The following is an 18,601-nucleotide window of genomic DNA, read 5'->3' as shown; positions in this document are numbered from 1 at the left end:
ATGTATGCAGAAGTAAGGCAAGAAACGAGACAAAAGAACAAGTAACAGATCTTAAAATATTAGATAACTTTTCTGATGAATCTTCAAGCTAGGTTTTACTCATTATCCAAAAAGGTAATTCAGGGAGCCCCAAACCTGCACTGGTACTTTCCTGTGACGTGAGCCTCTTGGAAGTCTGTCAATGAATTTCAAACACTTAAGCTGTAACGTACTCTCTCAGAAGCATCTTCTTCCATCAAGGGAAGGATAACTAGAAGTTTCCTATCATCAAGTGGCAAGTGCTTTCTACCCATACTAATCCTAATTCTTTAAAGTCTGCAAGGAGGACAGAAAATATTACAGAATAAAACTTAATCCTTATCTACACTGTTTCATCAGTCTGGTAAGCTATCTACAAATGCGTCAAAGTTAAGTAACATTGTCCAATGCACACAGAATGGTCCCAAATTCAATTACTACAAGCAAGCCACATTAAAGTTGCCTAAAAGAAATTAAGATTTACCATACAGTAAACAAATGGGTGAAAAACTGTAATTTATTGAAACTCATAACTCAAAAAATATAAGATGCTGTAGTGTACAATATGTTACACAAAGCACCCTAGGGTGCACATTCAAGTCAAGTAATAACTCCATCACCCCCCAAACCCTGGTACCCTAGTACTTGTTCCATATACAATCATGCACATTTACTCTGCAAGAGGAAGCCCCCAGCATTCTGATGTGTTAAATAGCACCAAAATCAGCATAGTCCATTTAAAAAAAAATGGGGAGCTAAATTAACTTGGCCAGTACTTTTGACAGATATTATACATTCATGGAATTAAACAGTCTAAACTAACCTAAACAGCGTGTACTGTAACAGTTTCTGTTCTAATTTGAAGTTCTCCCCATATAGCAGTAGTAGAGGCAATCTGTTCTAAGCAAAACTACTTATGTACTTCCTACACAAAGCTCATCTGCCTTTTTTGTTGGAAATAAATCTATAAGGGGTGTGGAAAACTTGGATCTTTCAAGAACAACTACTGGTCTTAAGTAATGAAGCTGTTTTAAGGCAAGGTCTCCACAGTCTGTTAATGCCTTGTCCAAGATAGCCCTCAAGTTTTCTAAAGAAGGGGCAGATGATGACTCTGAAATCAAGGGCTGGATTTCTGTTAGCTGCCCATGATTATTTTGGGGTATGATTACATTTTTTTCATTCACAAAGTTGTTTACTGGCACATCCCTTTGAGAGTCTCCCTCTTTTTGTAATATTCCATCAACTGGAAACTGTTCAGGAGACTCCCATTCCACTATCTCATCAAAATCATCATCGTCGTCATCTTTTTCCTCACTTTCCTGAATAAATTTTAAAAATGAAGACTCAAATCCCATTGGTTTATATGTCTTTAAATCAAATGGCCTGGACACTGGATGCTTCTGTAATTTGTCTTTTGTAGTATAAAGTATATTTCTTTTTGCATTTTGGTTAACTGCACTATGTTCACATCCTTCTGCATCTTTCTCTCTTGACAACTCTAACTGTAAATTGGAGAAATAAGAGCCATTTTCTCTTTCACTACTTTCAGATAAATCTCCAGTTTTACACATAACAGACTCCCTTAAGTTATGCTCTTCAAAACAGCCAATTTTTGAACTGTGGTTATATTTTAAAGTGCCTGAATACATAAAGGCACTCCTATCAAAACTCACACTACTTGCTGGACATCTTTTTTGGTCTTCATTGCTTACATCTTGATGGTCATGATCAGTGTTTGGAACGGGAGATTTTTCACTTTCCTGCACGTACTCAGAATGAGCTGATTTCTCCTCTTTAACTTTTAGGCCTTTTTTATCCAAGCCTAAAGCTGTTTCAGAGCAGGACTGTTTTTCTATCATTATGCCACATTTAACACAAACAACAAGTTTCTGAATCTGTTGCTCTATATACATATTGGTCATCTGATGTGTGCGTTTATAATGCCTCACTATACTGCTTTCCAATTTCACAACAGACAGACATCCCTGAACCATGCAAGGGTACTGGGTCTGGTTAGACTTCTCTTTGCACATTTGTAGGGCTTCCTCTTTTGTTTTGAAATGAATCAAATGCTTTTCTTTACTTTTGCTAATTCTTTTAGGCTTTTCTTTTAACTGCTTCCCATTCTGCTTGTTTATGTCAAAATTGTCTTTCAAATAATTTTGTTCATTTTTATCCTTATCAAGATTATCCTGCTCCTCTTTCTGATTTCCAAAGAGACTATCATAATATTCACTATGTCGGAAATACACATGTTGAGAGTAGTGACTGTAATTTGTGAAAATTCGATCACAGCCATTAAGGTCACAATGGATTTCAAAATCTTTGTTTATTTTTTCTTCATTGGCATGTTCTTCTATCAGGTGCTGTTTTAGCTTATTAAAGGTATAAAATACAGCAGGGCACTGGGCTTGGTTACAAGCAAATCTTGCAGATTCAGTTTCAGAAAGCACTTTTTGATCCTCTATATGTTCATTGTGGAAGTCGCTACAATGCTTAGCAAGGGCTTTAGAACATAGAAAACGCTTACCACACTCTTTGTACTTGCATGCAAATATTTTTTTACATTTGACAAGTTCCCTTTTTGTTCTTGCTTTGTCTTTTTCTAAGCAGAGCTGTTCCTTGTTATACTGGTGAACGGTCCTATAATGGCGAATCAAACCTTTCTGGTTGGTAAAAGCAGAGTTGCAACTTTTATGAATACAATGAAATGGTTTGTGGTACTTATGCAATATGTAACATAAGTTTCCTTTAGCAACTGTTCTTTTGCTTCCTCTTCCTTCCCTTGCCTCCAGTTCTTCCCTATGACTGTCCAGAGAAGTGATGTTAGATGTTTTTCTTGTTACGTTATTGTCTGTCTCTTCACTGGACTCCAAATCAGTTTCAGAACTACAGTCTTCCTTTTTAGGATGATAAAGCTGTTCAGAGTGGTCCGAATGTTCAATGAATTCAACTTTGGTTGCAGAGACAGATGCTGGAACGGTATTATGTATATCCTCTGTACATAAACCTACGTGATCAAGTTTTTCATTAGAACATACCTTGTGTGTTATCCTCTCACAGCCAATTTGATGTTTGTTTCTATAGTGAATTCGAAGGTGTGTTTTTCTTGTAAATGATCTTTGGCAAATATGACACTTAAATGGTGAGTACCGATGCTGGAACATATTTAACTGAAGAACCATTTCCTTTGAATAGTTATGCTTTTTAACATAATGCATTAAGAGAGCTTCTCTGGTCACAAATTCACAAGTACATCCTTGACATTCACAGAAAAATGGTTTAGCTGCCAGCTGAGTAAGATACTGGCTAGGTAAGTTATCTTGTTGCTCTTGAAACTGAAATTTTGAGGTAGCTTCATCTACTACTGACTCAGGGCACTTGGCATCCCTAGATGAATAGGACTGTAAAGAGCCCAAAAAAGGCTTGTGTCTTGAAGAATTCTGAATGTTAGAATTTTTTAAGCTTAGATGTTTCAAGCCTAAAAGTAGTTCCAGCATATTGTCTTCAATATTTGATACTTTAGAACTGTCATAAAAAGATGTTTCTGGGGAAGAAGGACAATTTTCTTCTTTCAGGCCATTGTTTCCTTTAGCGTTTATACTACAATACAAGCTTCCTGGAGAATCAGCATTTGTATCTGAATTATGATCTATCTCTGTACCAATGTCTCTAGGGGATTTACTGTCCTGAGTGTCATTCAGCAAATTCAGAAAGTCTTTACTTTTCATCTCCATCTTTTTTTTACCTTTGAAGTTATATGGGTGGGCCCTACGAAGATGTTTTTGCATACCTCTGGCATTTTTGTGTGTTGCACAGCATCCTTCAAAACTACAGGAAAAATTTTTTCCATCAAAGCAAACTGCCACATCAGAACATTGTTCTTTCACATCTGCTGAATGGAAGACTCCTTCCTGGGACATGAGAAAACTTGGAACTGTTTGATTGTGAGCCATTGTTTCAATCAGTAAAGGAGACACCTGGTTTTGGTTTACAGCTGTGCTGTGGTTCCCACAATGAACACTGCAATTACTTTCACTGTCTAGATCTTCACTGTCAGAGAGCGCTTCTTCCTTTATCTGTGGAATTCCCTGAGAGCTCGTAGGATCCAGGTTTTCATTCAGATTGGAGTTTTCAGATTGTTCAACCAGTTGAGACTCTGGAAGATAACTGAATTTGTCTTTTGAAACAGACTCTTCAAGTTTTACTGTTTGCTTCACTTCTCCATTTGACACTGCAATATTATGCATTGCAAGGTGGTTCTGAAATTCAGTTTTTGAATAATAAAACTTTTTGCAACCAAAAAAGTTGCATGTGTATGATGCATCTCTGAAGTGCTGTGCCTCATGATGGTAAAGTTGCCCTAAGTCACTGAATACAATATTACAGCCGTTTAGTTCACATTTATAACGAAGATCATCATGTGTTTGTTTGTGATTAAGAAGCTCATTAACTGATCCAAATCTAGCATAACAATCCATTGACACACACATATAAGGTTGAGGACCACAGTGTACTCGTTCATGCTCCCGCAAATGAAAGGATGTCATGAAGTGTCGGCGACAGAAAGCACATTTCTCTCTCCTGTTTTTCATATCCAAGTAGTGTTTTGCATTCTCATCATTGTTTTGATGTTCAGCTTTCAGATGTACACTTAAGTATTTAAATTGTTTAAATACTCTAGAACAATCTGTTCCAGGACACGGATAGATGTCTCTGTCTTGTAGCTGGCAATTTTCCAATTGGCTAAATGTGACGTATTCATGTGTGTCATTTTCAAGTTTTTCAGACAGCTGTGGCTGATGCAGCTTTTCCTGAAGTGCTGGAGAGGGGCTGCTGGAAGCTGTTATCTTTTGTGGCGATCTCTCTTTTTTCAGTATTATTTTCTTTTTAGGTCTGTGTGTTCTACTAGGTGGCATTTTAACATGTTCCATTACATGTGGTACAAAAAATTCCTTTCTCTTGAACTTTTTTGTACACACTGGACACGTATAAATACCGTCTTCCATATGCATCTTAGAATGATGTAGTATTCTAGCCTCTATACACTCCCTTTTGCAGAGCACACAAAAAAATTTGTATTGAAGCCATCTCTGGTATCTTTCTGAAGAACCAATTGGTTTTTTTACTCTTGCTTTTTCTTTTGGGTGATTTACTGAATCTTTTCCATCATAATATTTATGTTCTTTTGTTTCATCATAGTCACTTAAGAAAGTATCTAAGATGTCAGTTTCATTGACTGACATATTACAACTTGCATCATCCTCAGAATCAGAAGCTACTTTCCCTAACAATTTAAGGCAATGTCGCTTTAAAGTCTTCCAGTCCCAAAATTCAGGATCAAATGGCCAATATGCTTTTAAAGCTAACAGGAGCTCACAACGGAGTGAGTTTGGAACCAATGCATTTTCTTCATCAAATTTTTGATCTGGTTGCATATACAGCTCTTCCAACACATTAAATCCACCCAAAGTTGGCTCAAGTAAAAATTCAGTGAGCTGACATGCTCTTCTAACTTCAAGGTCTTCTGGTAAAAGGCATGCAATTGTTTTACATACAGATGTCTTCATTTCATCACTTCCGTTCGATCTGATCTGGAGGGCTCTCACACATAACAAAACAGACACAGCAAGTCCTGCTTCTTCTGCCTGTTGGGGAAAAAAAAAAAAAAAAAAAAACACACAAAGCAAAAATTACTTCTCTTTGGTAAGTATATTCTTTCTAGAACTTCTCTCTGAAGGAACTACACCTACATTCTGGAGGCTTCCTGACGATAGGAAAGATTACGAGGATAGACAGTCTCCAAGATTTTGAATGAGATTCTAGCATCCAATAAACTAGAGCCTACTACATATTCAGAACATATTTATACTGTGTTAAGTGCCTGAGTCAATTACTATATTCCGAAAAGTTGAAAATTATTTTACACAAGGAAGTTGTTCTACTTTTTGAAAGTGAGGTGATCCACCTCACATTTAGTGCACTATGTGAAGGAGTCACACTGACTACTACAGGCATCGAACCTGGATGTTGTAAAACATCTTTCCATTTAACTCCTGTCTCCCTCCATGGACTGACTCTCAGTCATAACTAAGTCAGATGTCTAAGATGAATGGTGCAAATCTTCTGCATATGCTCTTCCTGCAGCATCCACACAGGATATTAATTCAGAACGTCTGGTATACTGTGAATAGGGAAATTAACGTAAATTCACACCCTGAAAAAAAACACCTTTAACAGTACAAGCAGTATGGTAGCAGAAAAGTTTCCTGATGAAGATAACCGACATTTAAATTCCAAACATTTTCTGAGAAGTCTATTCAACTTCTTGAAATACTGCTCAATTGTATCAGGAAAACACCTACAAACATTATCCATATGCTGATTTAAAAACAAAATATATTCCAGACTTTACATGGACAAAATTGAAAGCTACCTTGTTCCAAAAGTTGACAAAAGTAAACTTTGGGGAATACAGAATTTGAACTATTGAGTTATCATTTGTAAAGACAAGTAACAGTTAAGATTTATGAATAGTGTTGAGAGATGATAAAAGAACATTTTTAATTAGTATGCATGCATAAATATGTATGTGTTAGCGGATGATGAAACTCTGCAAAGAAAGGAAAACAAACATGAAAATTGACAAATCCCCAGTTTAAGACAGCACTACACACCCATTTTTTTCCTCATATGTACATATCTTAAGACAGTGCTTTGTATTCAAAAGCCTCCTACCTCATTCACCGGGCAGAGTCTGAATAGTGCTCAATGAAAGGGACATCTACTTAACACCTCTTTTCAAGCTTGTGAAGGGTATTGTCTCAAACACCATTCAAACTTTACATCAAATAAGGTGTTATTTCAACATGATTTTCTTTCCTGAGAGAAACACTGTATTTGGACTGTAGCGTATGAACTGTGCAGACCATAACGATTCCCTCCATGAACACCTATCAGTCTATGCAAAGGGAGTTACACAAGCAAAGTTATGCAGGTTTTTATAGCATAAAGGTATTTAAATTATTTGCAGCTATACTAGTCTCTAGTGGAGGAGTTTTTACTCTGTTGTCTCTTTCAGACTAGCTTAAATACCTTTCCAGGCAACAAATAATTTTATAATGGAACAGAAGTGTCCAGAGAAATGGTGGTTCCTGTATAGGTAATACAATCTTCTTAGGTAGATAAGGCTTTATACAGACCAGTTAATTCCAGCTTACTCTTAAAGTCCTAAATCAGACAATCTACTCAGTCCTATACTAAGTTTTTTGTGCTGAACTCAAGATGTCTATGGCTTGATTTCCAGGATGTGCTGAACATCTATATAGCCAAAGAGCTTAATGTTCAGGCTCACAGGCATCGGCAGTTGAACACCAAGCTGAAACTATCTTTCCATACTTTAAACCACTGGCTAACACAACTACACCCACACCAACTCGAATGGAAGAGGTCTGAAAGAACTAAAGATCAGTTAGAAGAATTAGCAAGCTCTTATCCTTACTGTGCACAAGCTATTGGAAGTCATGCCATACTTTTTAATTCAATGGCAGTGTTAATCTGCTATACAGCACTTAAAAAGCTGCTTTCCCAAAAGAAGAAATGTTCATAGGCTCTCGCAGAAAACAGAGAGAAAGAATTGGTACGTAATTCACAGTGTATCACAGTAATATAAACATACATTGCCACACATTTTGAAAGTAGAAATAAGCCCATTTTAGAGAAAGTGGAAACAAAGATTTCTCTGTACAAAGCACTATCATTAACTGAATGGAATTCATCTTTGTCAAATCAGAGTTCCAGAATCTCCTCTATGCTGTATCAAAAGGACTATCATGCAACCTTTTCTGACCTCTACTTCTTTTGACTCTGAAGCAGGGGTTTGATACTTGCTCCTCTCCTATCAAGCCTCCCTTGGTAACTCATTTGGTTCACAGAATTAACTCCTGAAAGAGACTATAATTTATAGAATTCTAACTTCCAGACAAACAAACCTGAAGCTGCAGAGAAGTTTAATTGAAAAAAGCAACCTCATCTGTTTTCTCTGTAATCCAGTTGATGCTTTAATTCTGAATTAACTCATGTTCATGCAATGATGCAAAAACAGTATACTCCCAAATTTGCTCAGCTTAATTGGAACATTCACAAAACTGAAGTTCCTGTAGCAAATTCTACTTTACATATGCAAAACTATGATGTTTTTCAGCAAGAAATATCTGGAATCTTCGAGAAACAATGACAGTCCTAAGGGGAAAAAACTTGTACGTAATTAAACTTCCATGATCTGAGTAATACAGTTATTAGAATAGTTAAAGTCTTCCCATTACCAGCTAGCGTATTTTTCCTCAGTTTATACTTATATTAAGGAGTGCCTGATTTATTTGCTTTCATAAATGCCCTCCCAAAAATCTAGTCCCATATAGTGACTAGGCACAAGATATTTGAGTTCAGCCAATTTAACACTCAAGAGCAGCCAAAGGAAAACAGAAACATTCTACTGAACAACCATCCAGATTAAACAGAGGAATAGGGATAGCTAGCTTATAAATAGCATCCTATATTTGCCTCCTGCTAGATGGATCAATTTCAGTGTTTCCATTTCTCCTCAAACAGAGCTTCCCAGGTTTTTAAAAATTGCTGTTGAGCATCTCTTGAATCTTGCTGTGCCTATTTAGAGATAGGGATAAGAACAGAAGGTAGAAGTCCATATGTGACTGCACCACAGATTTATAGGATGAGGATATATCCTCAAAGTACAAGAATCCTTCTTTTGCAAAACACAGTCATCCTGTATTTTAAGGATAAGAAACACCACTGTTTCACATTGATTGAAGGCCACTTGAATTTGTGTCAAACTGTCATAAAACTACAGTGGGTAGGCATTTTTCAGATACTTTTTATAAGTTATTAGGCACTTAATCAGAAAGCCAGAATAATGAAATAAGCTATATTTTTCATATCAGTTCAATGAAATTACTAACAAAGCAATAAATTCATTTCAATAGTTGTGGCTGTCTTCAAGGACTCCAGACTGCAGCTTACTTACTTCAGATTGTATGACTCTTATCAGGAAAAATAAATGCTGTAGTGTTTTGGCAATAATGCCAAACTGACGGCATCTCTCCAAGAAAGAATCCAAAGAAGGATCAATTCTTCTTTGCAATTTGCTCCAGAAAAGCGTCAGCTCCCTGCAAAAGGTTGAAAGCAGATTGTAAGCACATCACAGATATGCATAATTCTTCCAGAGTCTACACAGTTTAGCTCAGAGTTGACACCACAAGAATTTAAGTGTTGTTAAAAAGCAGCACACACTTGAATCAGGTCTCCATCTCCTAGAGATGCTGCAGAGAACTGTTTTGTTGTGCCTTACTTTTAAAGAGGCATGACATCAAAACACTCCTGATCAATAATCTCCTGTTATTTAATGGGAAGAGATGCTGGCAGTGGGATTCATTTCACTTTGTGCAGATATCTACAGATAAGCTTATTGCCTCGACTCCCTCCACAGTCAAGGGAGGGCGGGGGGGAAAGCATTTGCAGACAGAAATTTAAAATAGGTAAGATGATTCACAAAATAAAGTTGCCAGCTTTCCCCCACTAGGCAAGTAGCTTAGATGCTGACACCTGCCTTCAAATGATACAACTCCCACTCAGTGCTTTAAAAGACAGCTCTAACAGAACACACTTTACAAAAAAGTGATATATACAAGCCCAGGGCTTTGTCTACTGTCTTTTAGTAGTTACATGCTTTACTGTTTGTACAATTCAAATACAGAGCTGTTCTGCTAAGCAATTTATTACATCCAGGGCAACAGAGCTGTTGCACAGTGCAATCTGTCACTTTGCATCACTTTCCCATCACAGATGAAATGCCACAAAAAAGACAAAAGCAGCAGAGTAATAGAAACTGTATCTTTTATATTAAAAGAGTTTTTCTTCTGCTCCTTCACTAGAGTAAACTTCACCTTTGCTAACTCAAGCTCTCTATACATCAAATTATACACACTGGTTTCTAGACTATGAGGTTAATCATAGCTTCTAACACCAAAAATCAAAGAGAGACCTCTAGGCAGACTGTACAATGAATAATGGCAAAATTTTTTGCTTTGAGTTATTGCAATCCTAACCTCGAACCCTAAGTCGAGTGAAAGTGAGAAAGGCCTTGTTACAGACCTCTCTTGGGATACACTTACTGCATATAATTGCCTGCGTTTACTAGGAACATGGATTAAAAAAAAAAAAAGCCTAAAAAGATGGTAACAGCCTTTCACAGTCAGAAAGGGACAGCTGAGCAGCTGGGTAGGCCTACAAGAAACTAATCCAGGAACAGTGTAATTAAAAAAAAAAATTTTTTTTTAAATCCTAAAACAGAATCGGAGAGGGAAAAGATGAATAATTTTTGACATCTAGAATATTGGTAACCTTCACTATTGCTCTTTACCCCAAAGAAACTAACAAAATATATAGTTGAACATCAGAAGAGCTAACAGGTAGAAATGTATGACAAAGTCATCTCAAGAGAGGCACAGAATTAAAAGAAAAAATGTATTAAAACTTAATGCATTACTGCAACAGAAACAAAATACACAAGTTGAAAATAACTTAAAGACATCAGTCATTTTGCATGTGTGTTCAATATGTGTAGTGAGTTGCGAATTGGAAGAGTACTGAGAGAAGAGCTTTACTCTGGATAATCCCTTATTCCTAAGAGATTCTCGCAGGGCAAAAAGTTTTCAGTGCTGTCCTATTCCTTCTCTTATCCCACCCCTTCCTTCTGCAAAACTAGAATAGTTTGTGGAAAGGCGTCCTCAAGGATGGTGATGTAGAAACATTCTCTGTATTGTCTTCACACATATGGAAAGGAAAGAAAGGACAGTTCTCAGTATTCAGGTAATTTTCTATTTCAAATTGATTTGAGGCAGGGAAGAGGGATGGGGAAGAGAAGGCACTCCAGCCACGCAGATATCAAGAAACAGTCTTATTAGTATAGCAGATCAGAGAAGTTTTTTTTTTTTTTTTTTTTTTTTAAGTTGTGCTTAGCTGAAGTTCACATTTAATATCACTTGGGTTACCCTTAAAAATTACATTATTTTATGGATGATAAATTTTCTGACTACTTGAGGGTAAGACAATCAGCTAATTCAGAGCTACTACTCAAAACATCACTTCCTAGATATAGTCCTAAAGATGGTAGATATCCCCAATGGAAAGGGAAATCTTAGAAGTAGCATTAGTATTATTTTATGATCATAAGCAGCAGTCATTGGAGAAATTTCCCGTTTTCATGAGGAGGAACGTCTACAAACTAAAGTTTGCCTTCATCTCCAGCTACAAAATGAAGCTTCACACCAGCAAAACTAGTTCATAAACATATGTATGTTTTGCTAATCTTTTCTTGCAGGTACAGATTTGAGGCTACAGGATGGGCTAAGCTAATGAAATAGATTAACCACTCCAAATACGTGAGAATAATAATAAAAGATTTAGGATAGGGTGGAGAGTTAGCACTGTGCCATCAGGCAGGTGCTACAGCAGTGAAGAGGAGAGGTAGGAAGAGAAGGAAGACTTGCCCTTTTCTAGAGTAAGAGAGTGATGTTACTGCTGAACAGAGTAGCAGCTCACCACTTGCAGAAGCATCAGCCTTGCGCTTCTCTGGTACTTGTCTGACCAGCTGGTAAGCCAATCTAGCACTAGTCTGTAGAAAGCTATACAGAGTTTTGGCTGGGTTAACTGAATGTGCTCATTACAGGTCAGATGGACCCAGATCCAAAACAAAAGAGGCAGACTTGTGCAACCAATACCACAGGAGGGGAAGAATTTTTTCCCCCTTTTTGGCAGCAAATTGTTAGGACTGGCCATTCTGCACCCAAGCTCCATCCTCATTCACAGTTAACAGTCTCAAAAGCATTCCCATTTTTCCGTTTTTCAGAGGTCTTTTCCTTTTTTGTTTAAACCAGAATACTCTATCTTAACTAGTTAAGCTAGTTCTCTTTGAAGCTGCATAAACCAAGACCTGGAGAAGGACAATGGGAATGGATGGCTAACAGTGAGCAGGACTGCATTCAACAATACTGCTTCCTTACAGCACCTGTGAAAGCTTAGCTAGGGGCTAGCTTATCAGAAAATATTTCATTGATGTATTGTGCACTTTGTCAAGTTAAGGAGAAGGAAACATTCCAAGTAATTCTGCAGGAAACAATTTTATTTCTGGATCCTACACATGGAACATTTTCAAGTACACACACTACGGCTCATCTGTTGAGCTGAATCCATAACAACATGGGCTACTGTGTAAAGGGAAGCTGACCTGCAAGCCACACTGTACCAAAGGGTCTCTGCTTTTCCTATTCCCTGCTCTCCTCCCTTAAAGACCTTTATTAAATGTTTGAGTCATCAACACTCAGTTCTGGCCTGTCAAATTACATAATGTACCAGCAGCACACCATAAGAACTGATTAAAACTTTAATCATTTATTGAATTGAAACACCATCATGCACAATTATGACTGAATATACACAAGTTACATTTTATTGTTATGAAAAAGCAAAACCAAAATGGCGTTAATGACATTGCTAGAAAAGTTAAGTAGATTCCAAATTATCAGTAGATGAAACAGCACCCTGAGTTAAATAAGCTTTCAACAGCCACCCCTGTTTTTCTAAACTAGACAGGACCTTCTTTGAAGTGAACTACCTAAAACATTGCTGTCCCTTAAAAACTGCAGCTGGTCACAGAGAGGAGATTTCTCAGCTTATGTACTCAATTTAACCAAGTATTTTAGTACATCTTTAATGCTATACCTAAACTTATTTAATGCCTGGCAAAGCTACCTCTAACATGTGATCCTCCTACATTACATTCAGCTATAGAGTGAAGCTAAATATGCATATTACAGTGGGTCCATCTAACATTTGCTGTCCTCCACATTGCCTCCTCTCAGCCAGTTCTGATGTTTATCACATTTGTGACTGAGCTTATTGAAATTACTGATGCAGAGAAAGCAACATTGCCTTAACTCTATTCCAGGCCACGCATTCAAATCAAGTCTGCAATGATTCCAGTGACCAGAGTCTGCACAGGGCTGAAGCCTCATTTTTGAGGAGATGACTGTATCTGTAGTGTGTAACCTCACCCCTAACCAGTTTGGCTGGCTGTCTGACAGAAAATCAATCCTCTAAATTAAGTTTTCTGCCATATCAGCCAGCTGAATTCATCCATCTTGTGCCTAAATAATCACTAGATCTGCATCTGCCACAAGGAAAGGGGGTGAGGATCAATACAATAAGGCCAACATATACAATAGCATTTCACCATCAGATCAGCACAACGTCCTTATTTTCAAACAACAGTACTTTTAAAGGGGGTTAGAGGCACAGCCTAGAAGTGAAAAAGTAATCTGTTGAAGGGTTCCAGATGATCAAGAAGCATTACAGCAGTTTCGTAAGAACAGAGTCCATCAGAAGATTAACTTCTCTACAGGTTCCAATGTCCTGGAGGCTTTGCTCTTAAGTGGATCAGGCCACATCAGTTATGCAGAATCCTATTGTACATAGAGTGCTATGTACAATACTAGATTTTGAATTCATACTCCTACACAATTTCAGTGTTACACAGAAGACCTCATTCTCCTTTCTGACTCCTGGGGGAAAGCAGATGGAACTGGAGCCTTGTGAAGTATGCCCACACAACAGCAGAGGTGGCAGTTGTGGCAAGGCTGGACATACCAGCACTTTAGTTTGAACCAGAACCTTAATCTGAACAACCACTAACAGTAGAAGACAATAATATGGCTTCAGTGAGAGTGACACAAGCCTGCTAACAACTTCAGTAACTAGGAACCTACTTGTGTCACTAGACTATGCTAACATTTGCACCTTTAAGCCTTCACTACTTGTCACTTATGCAAACCAATTTTAAAACTGGACATATCTATTCATCTTACAGTCACACCATGTCCTGTATAGACAGTCTTAGGTCAGGCACATCATGGACCAAACTGGCATGGAAATAAGAAACCTTCATCTCTCACGGATTTCTCCTGACCCATTACTCAGGAGAAAGTACAAGTTAGACTGAATTATGGGACATGAAAGTTTCATTAAAATTCTAACCAGTTTCAGTTCAGACTTGGTACTGCAAGCCAAAAATGTACTCTGTGGTTGTTGTCAAAGAAGAGTTATTTCTTAACTCTAAAATGCTATGTCACTGAAGTATTTTTCCCCTCATATCAACAGTTTAAAAGTCTCAGCTGCACCTGAACTCTGATTCCCTTCACTTGCACCCTAGGGATACAGCTCTTAAATAGAACTCCTTAACAAGTCTCCTTGGACAACAGCAGATCATTTAGTTCACCCTTAAGGAATGTTAGGTTTGTTTTTCGAAAAAGAACGCAATATGGATTTCAGCCTTGTATCTGTGTTGGCTTAATGAGAATCATCGCTATATGCTTTGGACATGGCTCCATTCCCTACTCTAGCCATCTCTGAAAACACATTTCAGTGGTAAAGCACAGTCAGCCTCTAAAACTTGTGTTTGGTGGACTCTCCACTGTCTGGACTCTTCCAAGAGCTCATTTCTCTCTACAAGGCATGCTTTTGCTTAAACAGTCATCCTTGGCCTGATGTAGAAGTAAATATGTAATACCCTCTGGTCTTTTTGTACAAATGACTGGACCAGGCTAAACTATCAATCATTCCTGCTGACACTTAAGTGCTATGAAAACTTTCCTTCATAGCATTAAAATGTGAAGTGAGTGAATGAACTATGCCACAGATGACAATGCAGATTTCCAAGATATATTTGAGATGTCTGATAAATTAAAGCATTACCCAGATCAGACTAAGGAAGAAACTGCACACTAGCCATGGTTCCAAGGCCACGACTACCAATCTACTCTATAAAGACCAGAAAACAGCTTCCCCAATTTCACTCTACCAGTTTGCCACCGCTGTAACAGAGATACAAAATTTACTTATCTCCAACTAGTTAAGAGGGTGGAGAAGTTTTATAGCCACAGTTTGGCTAACACATAATCCTAGCATTCTCAGGATTACAGAAGTTCCACATTCCAATCAATTGAAGTATAAAAAGACTCTCTGGAGGAAAAGAGGTTGTTATGGTAAAGAGTTTAAGGGTGCTGCCTCTGTACATTCCTACTACTTCTCTGTTAAAGAACTGAAAAAAGGGATCAAACTCTTATGGGTCTAAGTATTCAAGAGGGAAAAACCTGAGCTAAATTACAATGCACTTTGTAGATTCACAAAAGCTTAGGTGTTTAGTATCAAGAACAGGAACCCAGACCTATAGGAACTACTATATTATTGAAGCATTACCATTAATGTCATTCATACAAGTGCAGTTTGATTTAAAAAAAATTAGACAAATATGTCTGACATTCATTTGCTGACTTTAACTGCTGTATTACTGCAGCAGCTATAATGTAAGAAGGTTACAAATGAGTCCTTACTCATTTCCTCATAAGTTATTTCTCTAGAAGTACTTCAGCTTGATGTATTTCAACTTAAGGATATATCCACCACATATCCACCATAGAACTGAGCTATTCTATTTTAGTGCATAAAAGCCAGTAGGCAGTGAAGAAGAGAACAATTACAAGAAGTGGTGATACTTATTACTTACCAAGAGCAATACACATTCGCTGTTTGAAGCTGATGAGTAAGGTAGGTTGTACAAAGGATAAATGCAGTGTTTTCCTGTCCTTCAGATTCCAGATTACATATGATGTCTAGTACTTCCTTGCAATCCACCTTCGCAATCTAAAAAAGGAAGAAAAAAGGAAAGAAAAAAGGCACTTTCTTCTGAGCATTTGTACAAAAACATTTATCACATCAAAGAAAATAGCGTCAAAAAACACATTAACAAAACACTACTACTCCTTTTAATACCCAGAGTTCCTATCACAGCTTTTGGCTACAGAAGGCACTAGAAGTTCAGACCAGTTAGTTCTGATACTTCTCAGTATTACTCTTCTTTAGGACCATCTTCCATTTTGGATAGTTAAGCAAAATACATAAGGACAACACTCCAACTAAAACTACCCATTCCCCCTCTGTGATTGCAGGGCATTCCTGATTTCCTGTTGACCAGTAAAACCTAGGTCTAAAAACAGTCAGGAGGTCTCCTGAAAAAGCCAGTTTCTTGGCCTCTTTGTCCATAAGGGTTAATTTTCAACAATCACATTCCAAAGCACAAAGTTAAAAACAGAAATATTTAGAAGAGATACAGAAGTCTACGGAAGCTCTGGGAAGCCTACCTAAAGGTAAGGCTCTACATTTAACCTAAAGATTAAGAGTTTGGAGATGTACCTATCTGCGTACCAGAAGGAAGCAATAACTTGCTTATAAGCCAAGTATTCTAGACCACAAGCAGTAATTATGAAGTGCTTTTATTATCAAAACCACAGTATTTTTAGTATATATTTTCATAGGATCTATTCTACTTCACAAAATAGACTGCACTCAAGGAACATTTGCTTTAATCAGCTGTTATTACTATAATTCAAACCTCTCATTAATCATGAAAAATGATACAGAAAGAACAAGGGGAAGTTTAAAATATAGCAAATTAATTTTTTACAAACATTAATTAAACAGGGAAAACAGAAGCAGGTATATTATCCCATTTTCCATACAGGCTTTGGATTGGATTTCACTGCACAAAGTCAACATTTTCTAGGGTCCACTGACTCTTGACTTTCAACTTGAGACCTATAATGACCTTTTGCAGCAGATATTTTTAGGGCACTTCACAAGCCACAACTGCTGCAGATGTGAAAACCAGTCAGTTTATTTAGATGATTTTGGTCAGGGCTTTGTCACTGAGTCACCTCTAACAAGAGAAACTTCAAGCTTTGATTTAAAGTGACAGCACTTTGCTAACTAAGGAAACAGATGTCATCACTCCTATGTATGTTAGAGGCAGTAAGCACTTACAGTATCTGCAAATCAAGTGCCACCTCTGTCAGGCTAGGGAAGATGGAAAAATAAGCATATACCAGTGGCTACACAAAAAATTTGAGTGATGTGTTCACCACTGCACACACAGGAGAGAGCAGAACAGGCTGTCCTAGCTTGCAGATTTAAAAAAAAAAAAAAAAAAAAAAAAGGGATACAGTTGCATACCATCTCCCTCCAAAATCCTTTGCATCTTTTAACTTCCAGGGACTCAGCAAGAGCAGATTTACAGACACTCTTACAATTACACTACCCAGATTTCTCCCTGGAACAGAATTCATTTCACATATTGACTAGGATGTTTCCATTCCCTTGAACTGGGCTGACAAATAAACCATGTGATGCATTTCCCAAAGCCTGTACTCTACTTCAGATGTACCAACTCTTCCTAGTCTACCCAAGATTTCAAATCCCATCAACTCCAGAGTTACCCATCCCCACAGTTCTTAAAACTTCATTCTCTCCCCACCTCTACTTCCAAATCTTCTCCTCACAAACTATTTCCTTCTCTACCAGGGTCCTTTCCGCTTCCTCTCCTATTGACAATCCTGGTCCCAGATGAAATCTCTCTTTAACCAAGCCTCAGTCCCACAGTTACCTTGCAGTTTTCTACCCTAAGCCTATCTCCAAACTTGGAGCACTACAAGAACCTGCTCCTCACCTCAGATCTCGCTGCTTTGTTCAAATAGAGACCTGAACTGAAGAGGAAGGAACAATTATCTCCTAGACTGCTAAAAATGCAGTCACAGAGCAAATGGGGGGAAAAAAACAAAACAAACCAAACACACCACACTGCAAACTGCACTTTATGCTACAGCTATACTAGCTACCACCGTTAAACACTCTTGCCCTGTACTAACACCATACCTCACTCTTTCTTCCAGTAGGAATTTCAAGAACAGATTGCATTCAAAACTGTGTGGGTAGCACTGTAGGAGCAGAAAAAGGACTTTCAGAAAAGTCACAGCTCCAGTCTGTTAAATTTGTTGTAGGGTACTGGAATGTACTGTGTGTCTTGAAACACAGGAGATGACAGTTAATTAAGAAACTACACTCATGTAATCTCTTCAAGTTGCAGGCAATACCTTTCTTTCTTATAATCTGACCTACATTAGGTACTTACAGACATGTTCTTTCAACTTGTGCGGGAAATCTAGTTGCATACACTCCTCAAATGCATAACCAAAGCCTTTTCACAGTGTACTTTACCACTTCTCTTCATTCAATTATTCCTGTTCTATATAAACTACAAGTTGCATCAGTGCAACTTGCAACACAAATTAGGAAAACAAAAGTTAAGCGATCCCAACTTTTCTCTTTAATAACTTCCACATTTGTGCCCTGCTATCTCCTCAAATACGGCAGCAAACATTAAATAATGCAAGAAGCTGCAGGGGTCTGTTACAAGCCTGTTCTTCCAAGTCTACAACAATCTTTGTTTTTAGAAAAAAAATATCAGTGCATGCAAATATGGGATACATTTCCTCCATAGATCTCAACAAGACTTCATATTACCTCACTTATGATCTGCTTGGCCAGGCATACCATTTGACATAGGTCCACCTGCCTTAGAGAGTAGACTCAGTTTCTATAAAGTCATTAAAGAAAGTTA

The 18,601-nt window shown here is 37.6% G+C and overlaps 1 protein-coding gene across 4 annotated transcripts in view; it reads right to left on the bottom strand.

Moving 5' to 3' along the window:
- Window positions 1-263: 263 nt before the first annotated feature.
- The window catches only part of RLF (RLF zinc finger), a 58,495-nt gene continuing 40,157 nt past the window's right edge, over window positions 264-18,601 (bottom strand). The window contains exons 6-9 of one of the 4 annotated variants that reach the window (XR_010886463.1): window positions 15,656-15,792; window positions 9,062-9,203; window positions 6,042-6,202; window positions 5,630-5,666 (exon numbers count right to left, since the gene is read on the bottom strand). Coding sequence is in view for 3 of the 4 variants with exons in the window: in XM_067311739.1 (XP_067167840.1) it covers window positions 933-5,666; window positions 9,062-9,203; window positions 15,656-15,792 (5,013 nt within the window). In the remaining variant the exon portion in view is untranslated. Of the gene's footprint in view, window positions 5,667-6,041; window positions 6,203-7,163; window positions 8,683-9,061; window positions 9,204-15,655; window positions 15,793-18,601 lie in introns of those variants that run through there. The other 3 variants (XM_067311739.1, XM_067311742.1, XM_067311740.1) reach the window with 3 other exon arrangements.

The sequence above is a fragment of the Apteryx mantelli genome, chromosome 27 (genome assembly GCF_036417845.1).
Source record: "Apteryx mantelli isolate bAptMan1 chromosome 27, bAptMan1.hap1, whole genome shotgun sequence".
NCBI lineage: Eukaryota > Metazoa > Chordata > Aves > Apterygiformes > Apterygidae > Apteryx > Apteryx mantelli.
This window is presented reverse-complemented; position numbering and strand designations above follow the sequence as displayed.